The sequence below is a fragment of the Leptinotarsa decemlineata genome, unplaced genomic scaffold (genome assembly GCF_025532065.1).
Source record: "Leptinotarsa decemlineata unplaced genomic scaffold, Ldec_3_MD MMD2_tig00026317_RagTag_RagTag, whole genome shotgun sequence".
Taxonomy (NCBI): Eukaryota; Metazoa; Arthropoda; class Insecta; order Coleoptera; family Chrysomelidae; genus Leptinotarsa; species Leptinotarsa decemlineata.
In genome coordinates, this window is record NW_027412686.1 from 700,276 (window position 1) to 713,029 (window position 12,754).

The following is a 12,754-nucleotide window of genomic DNA, read 5'->3' on the forward strand; positions in this document are numbered from 1 at the left end:
AGGTGGACAGGTATCTGGGAGACATCTTCTTTATATCGGCAGGTGTAGGCCAACACTCGCCGAACACACGCTCTCTTATAGATGATGACTCTGGACATTCGCATAGGACATGCCTGATAGTTTCATCTTTTTGTTCACCCATCGTGCATAGAGATGTGTCCACTTGCTCCATATTGTGGAGGTGTTTCCTTAGTTGACAGTGGCCAGTCAGAAATCCTACTGTTAAGCGTAGGTTTTTCCTGGTCATCGCCAGTAATTTCTTCGGCACCAGCTTCCCAGAGTCGCCCAGGGTGCTCCTGGCAAGATTGCATTCTTCCATTTCATCCCATGAAATACTAAGTTGTAAAATACTCAAAAAAATATTTGAAACGGCTGGTCATGCTATACTTAATTTTATTAATACTTCTTTACGAACGGGAAAAATTCCACAGGGACTTAAAACCAGTACTATTATTCCAATCCAAAAAATCAGTAATACTATAAAAGCTGATGAATTCAGACCTATTAATACACTACCAGCCTTAGAAAAAATTTTAGAAATTACTGTTTATAACCAATTGTTGGAATTCATCAATGACAATCAAATCTCATTCGAAAGACAGTCAGGGTTTCGAAAAAACCATTCCTGTGAGTCAGCACTCCAGTTGTCATTAAGTAAATTTAATAATGAACTAGAGCACAACAAATATGTTGTTTCTGTGTTTCTCGATTTGAAAAGGGCTTTTGAGACAATTGATAGAAATATTCTTCTTGCTAAGCTCAAGAGATATGGTATAGGCGGTCAGACCTTCAATTGATTTTATGATTATTTGTCTAATAGAAAGCAGAGGGTAAGAATCAACAATACATTTTCAAATGAAATCACAAATGACAAGGGTGTTCCTCAAGGTAGTGTTTTAGGTCCACTGCTTTTCATAATATATCTTAATGATATTAACTTATTTGTGGACTGTGAATTCATAAATCTGTTCGCAGATGATACATTATTAGCATGTAGTGATACAGACTTGGATAGAGCTATTCACAAAATGAATTCCATCTTAGTCAGTGTTGAAAGATATCTCGATGTAAATAAATTGAAATTAAATGTAACTTAAACCAAAGCCATGATAATTACTAATAAATTTAAATACAAGAAAATTGGGATAAATAATTTAGACATAAATATTGATAACAAGAAAATTGAGATCGTCACAAATATAAAATACTTAGGAGTCCAACTCGACAATACACTTTCTTTTGATAGCCATTTCGACTATGTTCATAAAAAAATTTCAAAAAAATTGCTAGTATAATTGATCAACAGCCACTAAAATAACAGTTTATAAAGCAATTATTCTGCCTCATTTTGACTATTGTGCATCAATCATATACTCTATGAACTTAAATAAAATTAATCAACTGCAGAAATTGCAAAATAGAGGCATGAGAATTATTCTGAGATGTAAAAGATACACACCAATAAATTCAATGTTATCCACCCTTCAGTGGCTGCCCGTATTACAGAGGTTACTGTACTTCGCAATGATATTTATTTATAAGATAATAAATAATTTGTCTCCTTCTTATTTCATGAATATGGTCAACTACAATTATGAAATCCATGAACACTATGCTCGCAATAACTGCAATCTACATATTGTCAGAACAAATTTTAAAAGTAGTATGAATTCAGTATTTTTTAAAGGCTTCATTAAATTTAATGACCTACCAACTGACGTAAAAGACTGTTTATCAATAAATGTCTTCAAAAGACATTTGTTAAAATATATAAAAGAAACATAACTTACCTTTGGATAAAGTTGTAAATCTATGTTTTAAATATTAGTTTTGATCGTGAAATATTTGAATTGTTTCGGTATAAATCTTCTAATGTTACCTATATAACTAGCATTAATAAGTAGAAATAATGAATATTATTTGTAAAATAATAGCACGGAGCGATATAACTATTTATTGTTACTTGTAATAGTTTTAAAATTACTGAATAGCATATATTAGTTACTTTTTCTGTTCTATCATTTCCTATTTTTTTTATTGTATATTAGGGAAACCTATTTCTGAAATGAAGAAAGATTATTATTTCCTTTCTCTTTAGGCATTGAGTATGGGTATGATGTTTGACTAGTTCCGCAGTTGTCAAAATTATCAGGCCGTAGGTGCCACTGGGTCCTAAAATTCTTAGTCCAGCCGCTTCCTTGGCTGAAGGGTCGGCAATGCGATTACCTTTACTACTGTCTTGCCCTTCAATCCACCTTAGGATAATGTTATTATTTACTGAGGCTTAGGGTAAATCTTGGTGGCACTCTAGTACTAGCCCTAAGGTAACACGTTGTCTGTTCAAGACTAATGGGCTTATCTGCTATCAGTGCAGATTATTATGTTTTTGCCAGAAATTCTTTTCCTAGTTATTTCTTTTGTGGCGATTGAGATACCAGCCATTTCTATTTGAACCACGCTGGTATTTTTTCCTATTCCTCATTTAATCCTTAGACTTAGTGATCTGAAGTACGCTCCATATTCTGAGCCTTCTTTGATTTTTGAGCCTTCTGTATATATATGCGTATTGTATTTGTAGCATCTGACTCTGTGTTCTGTTTTATTTGTATTTTGTAAGTTCAATTGCATCACTGGTTGCCTGCAGAAGAGGTTGTTCATTAAGCGCTTCTCGCCATAGGCTCAGCCTTATTCGACCCATTCCTACATCGGGCCGTGCGCAATCGTAACATGGCCATTAACGCAACCTCCTTAAAGTACAGGTCCAGAAGAGTCAGACCACAATCGTATTGATTTTTTTCTAAATGTGTTTATTGAAGCAAACTTTTGATTGAGAACGTTTTTGTCACAAATAATTCTGTTAATGGAGAAGGCAGTGCGATAATTGACTGGATGGAGGACTGCTAGTTTGTTAGCAGGTGCATATAAAGTGAATGTTTCTAATTATCTACATGAAGTTTCTTCTCAATAAATCGTTTTCAAAAATGTTATTCTTTCCAGATCCCTGCTTAGTCCAATATTGTACTAAAGGAAGAGAATGCGTTGTGCAGAATGGAGAAGCGAAATGCATCTGTCAAAGGGAATGTCCTCCCCACCGAAGGACAGTCTGTGGATCGGACGGTGTCATTTACCCAAACCACTGCGAATTACACAAGGCAGCGTGTTCGAAATCTACCACCATAACTGCCATGAGAGGAACATTTTGTGGTAAACCAGATATGTATATGAATACATACAGGGTGTAACATAAGTACGTTAAAATATTTCAGTGGCGTCTTCCTGAGACAATTTTAAGAAAAAAAGTCTATATGAACTTGTGTCCGAAAATGCTTCGTTTCGGAGATACGGGGTGTTGAAATTGAATTTTTTTGTTCGCTTTTTGAAAACAACTCTTGCAAAAAATTAGTTATTTGCACGAAATTCGGTACACGGGGTTTTTTGACGTGGGAAATCATAATTTCGTATTAATTTTCATGTAATATTTACAGGGCGCACTATTTATTTCAAATTGCCCCAACTTTTTTTACAGTAAACTTTTGGTACTTTTCATGAAAAAACCTAATTTCCACACCTTATCCAAGTAAAAAAGGTACACCTCCTCAACAACGCTGGAGGTGATCTTTTTCGAAATATTTACAATTTTATATATCGATGCATATTACTTTATAGCCAAATTTGATTTCAATCATTTTTGTCACTCTCCGCTTGCAAATTAAGTTAATTTAATCGAGTAGGCTATGAAAGTTTGTTTATAAAAATGGAAGTTTGCTGTCACATTTTTAACTAGTTTATAAAGTGATTTTTTGGTACCATGCCTTACTTTACGAATGCTGAAATGGCTGATATGGTTTTTGCATACGGCTTGACTGACGGAAATTCAGGCGAGGCCAGACGCATCTTTCAGAAAAGGTATCCCCAACGCGTGACTCCTTGTGCAGCGACATTTGCAAATCTTTTCCGGCGACTTTTCGAACCTGGAAGCTTTGAAACGGACGGCCACGGACTACAAGAACTGTAAGATTAGAGGAGGCGGTTCTCGAAGAAATTAGTGAACATCCAGAGACAAGTACAAGAAAAATCAGTCAAACTTTAAATGTGAGTCACATGATAGTTTACAGAATTTTAAAGGAACAGCAATTATATCCTTATCATAGTCAGCGTGTCCAGGCACTTACGCTACGTGATTTCCAATCATGTATCGCATTTGCTCAATGGCTTTAAAGAAAAGTCGAACAACATCCGCAAATCTTATCGAAAATCCTGTTCACAGATGAGGTTAATTTTTCAAGAAATGGTATCATGAACTTCCATAACAACCACTTCTGGGCGGAAGATAACCCATATGCGATAACGCAAACTGTTTTCCAAGACATATTCTCTTTTAATGTATGGGTGGGCATAATTGGGGATTGTTTAACTGGGCCCTATTTTCTCCCCTAACGTTTGAATGGAGATGCTTACCTACATTTTTTGGAACACGAGCTTCCCCAACTTATGGAAGATGTTCCCATTGGTCTCCGAAATCACTCTTGGTTTATGCACAATGGAGCTCCTGCTCATTTTAGTGTGATAGCAAGAAATTTTTTAGACGTAGCATATTCCCAACGATGGATAGGAAGAGGAGGCACTGAGCATTGGCCCCCGAGGTCACCGGATGTCAATCCTGTCGATTTTTTCTTTTGGGGACACCTAAAATCACTAGTTCATTGAAAACGAGGAGATGTTGGGGGATCCCATCATAGCTTGCTGCGAAACGATAAAAAACACTCCAGGCATTTTTCAACGGGTGCGGAATTCTTTAATGAGGAGAGCAGAAGCTTGTATTACTGTTGGAGATGATCACTTTGAACAGTTGTTGTAATAGTTGTTTCGTTCAATTTTTATATGTTTATTTTCCTAATAAATAACATAGTACTTCTCCGAATTGTTTTTTTTACAAACTCCGAAATGTAGCACTTTCTAATTGAATAATTAAACCTGATTTTTTTTATTTGGATTGAATAAGCAGTTCGATAATGCTCAGTTTAGAAGAGGTCTGTACGGGTATACTGCGTATAAAGTTTGATGAAAATAACTAAAATAGCAAAACACTTATGACAAAAACCTACCGTGTTTTGAAAAATTTCAACAATCTATATTTCGAAAACGAATCATTCTTCGTTAAACATTCTATAGGAAAAAGATGTTTATTTTGACGAGATCTACCACATACTCAGTTTTTGTAATGTTCTCTGCAACTTCACTTAGCGCCCTAGGAGATAAGTAATATGCATCAATATAGAAAATTGTAAATATCTCAAAAACGATCACCTCCAGCGTTGTTGAGGAGGTGTACCTTTGTTACTTGAAAAAGGTGTGGGAATTAGGTTTTTTCATGAAAAGTGCCAAAAGTTTACTGTCAAAAAATTTAGGGCATGTAACATGATGTTACATGAAAATTAATATGAAATTATGATTTCCCACGTCAAAAAAACCCCGGGTTCCGAATTTCGTGCAAATAACTTATTTTTTGCAAGATTTATTTTCAGAAAGTGAACAAAAAAATTCAATTTCAACACCACGTATCTCCGAAACGAAGCATTTTCGGACACAAGTTCATATAGACTTCTTTTCTCAAAATGTAATGTCTCAGAAATACGTCACTTGAATATTTCATTGTACTTATGTTACACCTTGTATATTCTGAACACTAAAGATAGCGATTATGAATTGAAGAGATAATACAGGCTTGAAGATCATTTCTGTTGCTCATGAAAATACAACAAAGTTGTTCTGTAGAAAAATGAAATTGTTTGACACTAGCGTGGATGAAAGACATACAGTGTAACCAGAAAATTAAACAAAAGGGAATTTTTATTGATATCTTCGTCCAAAACTTTGGCGATAAATTCTGCATTGAAAAAGTGGTAGTCACATGATTTGCATTATCTGTCAAATATTTTTTTTCTGTAAAAGTATCAAAAGTTTTGAAATAGAAAAATTACGGAAAAACCATTTCATCAATATAAAATACAAACGACAAATGTTTGAGAAAACTATTAACGACACTCACTACTAAACAAGATAAACATTCTCAACACAGTAACTTGCTGTTGAACGAAGTTGATTCCAAATCTCGAACATTGCCTAGAAACTTTCCTGGAGTCAATGGTTTGCTGAATATGTCGGCAATTTGATTATCACTATGTACTGATTACAAGAGTTATTAGGTAATAAAAAAAACAGTTTATCGAATACGAGCTGTTGGTAGAACCATTGAAAGATTATAGAATATGGTTTATCACAACACTGACAACAATCATAAATATATGAAGTATATTGATCATATTGATTGACAATGATCATAGAATCTAATGCATTCACTTTTTGTGTATTTAAATTCCATACTAGATAATTGAAAAATGGATCTGCAGATTATCACAGGTTCAATTCACAATTACCTCTTATAGAGTTACAAGAAATTGGCTTCCAGTAGAAATTGTCAACAGTTACTAAGGCTGTATTTCTTTGATTTTTGCCAATACGAATCCCGAATGAGTCCCAGAAATTGTATAACTCAAGCCCAATGGTCACTGATGTGACCAGGAGAAAAATCGCTTCGACGATTGAATATTGTGGCAAACTTAACGAAGTTATTGATTTATGTAATGATTACGGTATTGTTGATAGTATTTTTATCAACCCAAAGCCTATGGTGATGACTAAATGTTAGTGTTCTACAGTAGAGGTCTTAATTAATAAGAGTTGAAACAAATTCTCAAAATGGCATTGAACAGGTAAAGAATTCACGAATATGCATAAGAGAAAAGTATCATTCATATAATTGCCTACACAAGCGATACTACTATTGGACATACATAGGTTACTTGATGGATATAGCCGTTACTACGTGGTAGGAGATCATAATAAAAAAAGAAATGAAAATTTCTATGTTTTTTAGTTTAAAGTAGTATGTGGCTTGTCTAGCTCTACTTGCTTCTTTCAATAAATTAATGGATGAAGCCGTTACTACGTGGTAGGAGATCATAATGAAAAGAGGAAGGAGTTTATTGTATACGTTTGACGAAACTGCAGTAACGTTAGTTACAAATAAAAGTGGTAAAAAAATAGAAATTTTCACTTCTCTTTTTATTACATAGGTTACTTCACTTCATACTAGGCATCGTCTTCGTTTTGAACAACGAAGAGGAAATTGACCCTCACTACTGTGCTGGTATTGAAGAAAAGTATCCTTCGTTTCATTTATTTCGGTAGTCTCGTGATTCAGATTGCTCCTTCGAACGCTGAATGTTTACACAACAATACCAGAGCAGATAGAGACATTCTTATATACAGGTCCTTCTACAAGCTACAAGAGCTCACGAAAGTCACCAGTTAGAATATATTCTATTGCAATTATCTTGTTCTCGGAGATTTCACTGATTGTCGGTCGGTAGCCAAGTAGTTGGACGTGGGTGCTTTGTTCACTCACTCGAATTAACTGCCATGTGGTCGGTGGTTCAAGCTTCAGTGTGAACGATCGATTTTTACTTGCTATCGTCCAATCTGTCCAATCACACATGTAAAGGTAAGACTTCATTAATCCTTAGCTCGCACAAGTTTTGACTTCTGAGGGTTGTCGTTCGTTGGGTGCGACAGCTGTTTAACGGAAATACAGATTTTTTTCAAAAACAGAAGTGCAGTTTCACACCTTTATGTTTAGTTATGCAATTTATTTTTTGATTTTGAATAATTATAGTGCATTCTGATTATTGAATGATGAATTGAATTAGTTCTTCTTCAATATCCTTCAGAAATATTCTCCATCTCACTACTTCCTTTGTAGTAAGCGGTTAGCGGTTATTCATATGCAGCTTCAGTTGTGGATATGGCTACAACTTTCTGAAAACGCTTTTTCCATATCACTGGAAAAATAAACTGGTTCCATGCACATGGACCTCTTCTCGAAATGACGCACCAAAATTGTCAACTTCAATGTCGATACCTTTAGGATGTTCTATGTATTTCTTCGTCGAGAGTTCCATTTAGGAAAGTTGTTATATTTCAAAGTATTTTACCGCAGCTATAACAAAAATGACTCAGACTAAATCATAAAGAACTAATGGTTGAGTGCATCATGATCAAATCCTTCTTATTGATAATTTGTTCTTTAAAACCTTTTCGCAACCAACTATGTCACAGTTTTCTGTTATTTTTATCGAATTTCACAGATTATTTTTGTTCAAATTCTTCCGACATTGCTAGCACCCACTTAGACTCGTTCAAGTCCGATGTTATTACCTCTTCATATAGAGTGCATTCAATTCAAAATGAGCCAACTTGAATAACTTTTGGTACAATGATTTTCAGAAAAAATAAAAAAAATATATCAACAATAGTATACAGGGGGAAATCTACAGGAGTAAGATCCGGAGATCTTGGTGGCCATTCTGTAGGACCTCTTCTGCCAATCCAGCGACCAGAGCTGCTTAATGAGGAGGGGCACCATCCTACTAAAATTCTATTTCGTTTTCGAATAAATTCATATTCTTCTCAATTGCCCTATTAATGCACGGTATTATTCGATTCTCCAACATATCCAAATATTTATCTTTAGTCAAATTATCATCGATAAAAACATTCAGGTTTTGAGGTCGTTGGGTATGAACTTAACGATATCAATGAGGATTCGTATCACTTCAATATTGACAATTTTGCCGATTCACCTCTTTATCCAAACTAAACGTACATTCATCCGAAAATCAAATTTTATACAAGAAATTCTGATACGTTCAGTGAGACTTTCACAAAACTCGATACGTCTATCGAAATCATCTTCCTTCAATTCACGAACTAGTCTAATCTTATATGGATGAAATTTTTACCTACTTATGAAGCATCCTGAAAACATTTGTACTACTGATTCCTGACTCTCGTGATAACTTAGTAAGAGATTGCGAATTTTCCATTAGTTCAACGTTTCCTAAAACTGCAGTACAAATAGCTTCATCGTTGACAACTCCTGAACGGTTATGCTTTTTATTGTTAACAGATCCAGTTTCCATGAATTTGTTCAATAATTCCGAGTAAATTTTGGTTTTGAGGACACCCGGCGATTTTGAAAAAAATTTTGAGTGTAGGTACTTACGTATTTTAATGCGTAGATTACGAATCTGAAAGAAAAAAGCGACGCTCTCCCTTATTTACAAAGTTACGGCCCTTCAAAATTCAGAAAATGGCAACTTTTCAGCATTTTTTTTCACAAAATAAACTATTTAAAAACACAAGCATTTATTCACTAGGTCACCTTTGCACCTTATTCCTCCTTCTTTGACACTTTTCACTTCAATAATCAACATTTTTCCAATAAAGAATGTACGGATCTGCTTTTTGGTTACATATCTCTGTATGCAGTCAATATTCCTAAAGTAATCCTTACCTTTTTCCTTACCTTCATTCTTTAGATCGTAAATTGGTTTTTGGTGGTGTATTACGAATTTGAAATAGTAGACGGCGGCAAATACCAACCGTTTTTTTCTGAAATGTCATAGTAACTAACCTAGAAATCAAAGAATGTCACCAGGAGAAGCATTTGTTTTCAAATTGAGTTTTTTATAAGAAAAATGTTGATTATTGAAGTGAAAAGTGTCAAAGATGAGAAATAAGATGTAAAGGTGACCTAGTGAATAAATGCTTTTTTTTCAAATAGTTTTTTTCGTGAAAAAGAAGGCTGAAAAGTTGCCCTTTTCTGAACTTTGAAGAGCCGTAACTTTGTGAATAAGGGAGAGCACCGCTTTTTTCTTTCTAATTCGTAATCTACGCATCAAAATACGTAAGTACACTCAAACATTTTTTCAAAATCGGTGGGTGCCCTCAAAACGAAAATGTACCCTATTTCCATTCTGGTAGTATAAACTCACTATTTCAATTCGTTCTCGAAGCGTATGAATCATTGCTTCTCAAGAATTAACAAAAATAGAAACACTAATTGTAACTTCACCTGGTAGGTTATCGTTATTCTGAAATAAGACAAATACAAAATGGAAAGAATATCGAATTCAAACTTAACTAGGCAAAATAAGACTTTTTAAAGTATACTTCACAAAAACACTTATGAAACCAAGATAACAGATTGTGCAGAAGTTCATTTAGGGTGGCTCGTTTTCAACTCAAGAAATTTTTAGCTTTCAAACTATGAGCTTCAGACCATAATGTATTCTACTTTGTTGAAATCTGTTCATCATGGAACATCTGATAATGCAAAACAATTGATCCATCAAAAAAATGTTGACATTATCTAGGGGTGCGATAGGAAAAGTTAGATCATATGTGAATATGTCAAAATGTGTCCCCTTCTATATTATTGTTGAGGTGTTTTTTTATTTTTCCTGAAAATCATTTTCCAAAAGTTATTCAGGGTGACTTATTTTCAACTAAAATAATTTGTAGCTTCCGAATCGTAAGCTTTAGACCATATGTTTTATACTTTGTTGAAATATGCTCATCATGGAGCAACTGATAATGCGAAACAATATAAGGTGATCCATTTAAAAAAAGGTGACATTAAAAAAAATGGTCACAAACAAATCTTCTTTTTTTGTTTTTCGTAGATTATATTGAATTTGTGCAATTTCAGTTATAATGAATATCATTTTTTCCAGTTGACTCTTCCGATATTGCTCTATTCTCAAATGATGTTTAATTGGTTCATTATTTTCTTCATATTCATCTATCTTTATCAGAATCAGCTAAACTAATATGCGTATTTATTCAGTGCTTCCATATTCAATATTGTTTTTGTCACAGTTGATCATCATAACTGTTGATAATGATTTTATATTTGGTTGTGGAACAAATAATCTATAGTTTTTCGAAGAGAATTCATATCCTACAAGCAACGTTACTATTGCATCACATAATTTTTGCTGATTTGCTGCTTTGAAATATGAACATATCCTACTCCGCCAAGTATTCGGACATGTTTTCAGTGAAGGTTTCTTATTGAAGCAATTTTCATAGGGGGTTTTTTCAGGTGATTTCGAATTTAGGAATATGAACTACATTTTTCACTGCTTTCATCAATTAACTTTAACATAATTTACTAGCTTATAATATTGTTCGTATGCTTCGATTTTCCCATTCAACACGCTCATTTTGTTTGGATGTATATGGTCACTGATGGAAAATTCCTTGAGAAAACAAATACGTTGTTTTATGAACTCTTGAACATCGTCGAAACGTTTTTCAATAGTGTAATGAATCTGAAGCCGACCCTGACCGATGTCCCAGTCAGCAAACGCATGTTTCATCGCGAAACAGCGCGAAAGGTGTGGATGAGTCCCGAAATCCCCGGAGAGATTCGGAGCGTTCGTTGACGATATAAAAAGGTCGCTCTCCGTCCCGAGCAGTAGTCTGTACTTAGAAAGTGAATCGTGCGTTTAAAGAAAGAAATCTAACTGTGAAGATAAATTAAGCGTTAGTTACTAAGTGTTGTATATAAATTAGTTGTGATAGTGAAATATTGTTGAAAATGAATTTGATTAAGACAGTTAATTCTTTAATTCGTTACAATTGGTGTCAGAAGTGGATTTTTTAAAATAAATTTGTGAATGCTTGGTGGACAGTCTTTGTATTACAGTGAAACTGACTATAAAACTTTCGCACTTTCGCGCAGATAGACTGGTGATTCATTGTGTTTCGCGAAGTGGACAGTACCGGACGACGGAAACATAAAGTGATAGACCTTTCTCGCGAAAAATAGACTTGTGAAAATGAATATGAAGAAAACCATTAACAAGTTGCAAAACCAAATCATTAATTCTGCCCACACCACAGAAAATGTTTCTGAAAACTCCATTCCGGAACTAAAAGATGTCAAACTCAGTTCTGAACCAGGAAAGCTCTCCATGAAACCGCCCCAGTTCGACGGAAAAACTCCTTGGGCAAATCACCACCGACAATTTGAAGCTGCGGCCAGAGCGAATGGATGGAATGCAGGAGAAAAGGCGGTAGCATTAACATTGGCGTTGCGTGGAGAAGCAACGAATATCCTGCAATCCCTCACGGCCCAGGAACAGGAAGACTATGACCAACTTGTAGAGCATCTTGAGCTGCGGTATGGACAGGCCCACCTAGAGCACGTTTACCATTCACAGCTGAAGGACAGCTGCCAGAAATCAGGAGAATCCTTACAGGAGTTTGTAGCCGGCATAGCTCGATTGGTCCGTCTGGCATATCCTGCTACACCCGAAAATGTTATGGAGCGGTTAGCAGTTCAGGCATTCTTGGATGGACTTCGCGACCAAGAAACGAGGGAGGCCTTGACGCTAGCTCATCTCCTGCAAGAGCCAGAGCAAATTTCGAGCTATCGAGGAAGATGGACAAGTGCCTGCAAATATTGAGGCCACCATCAGAAAAGTAATGAAATAAGTTTTGCCTGAGAGGAAAAATATAAGATGCTTGAACTGTGGGAAAATTGGACATGTGCGTAGCAGATGTCCAGCTTTCAAAGAATCGACACCAAAACAGGAAAACTAGAGGGGGTCGATGAGAAGGGGCAATCGTCGACCTGTACCCAGCAAGCCCCCGTAAAAAACGCATATGTTGCCGTTCTCCAACGACAAGACAAAGGTGTTTTCGTAGACGGCCTCATCAACAACGAGGCTTGCACCATGCTGCTAGATACAGGTGCGACGAGAACCATTTTTGGGCCAACCTTTGCCAAAACACCGGCAAGAATTAAACGGTCAAGCTGGAAGTTACGCACTGCAACAGGGGA

The 12,754-nt window shown here is 35.4% G+C and overlaps 1 protein-coding gene across 2 annotated transcripts in view; it reads left to right on the forward strand.

Annotated features, from left to right (window-relative positions):
- Positions 1–12,754, forward strand: part of LOC111511924 (follistatin-related protein 5) — a 673,378-nt gene that overhangs the window by 541,642 nt on the left and 118,982 nt on the right. For both annotated transcript variants that reach the window (XM_074181896.1, XM_074181897.1), the window contains exon 3: positions 2,998–3,204. In XM_074181896.1, coding sequence (XP_074037997.1) covers positions 2,998–3,204 — 207 coding nt within the window. The remainder of the gene's footprint in view (positions 1–2,997; positions 3,205–12,754) is intronic.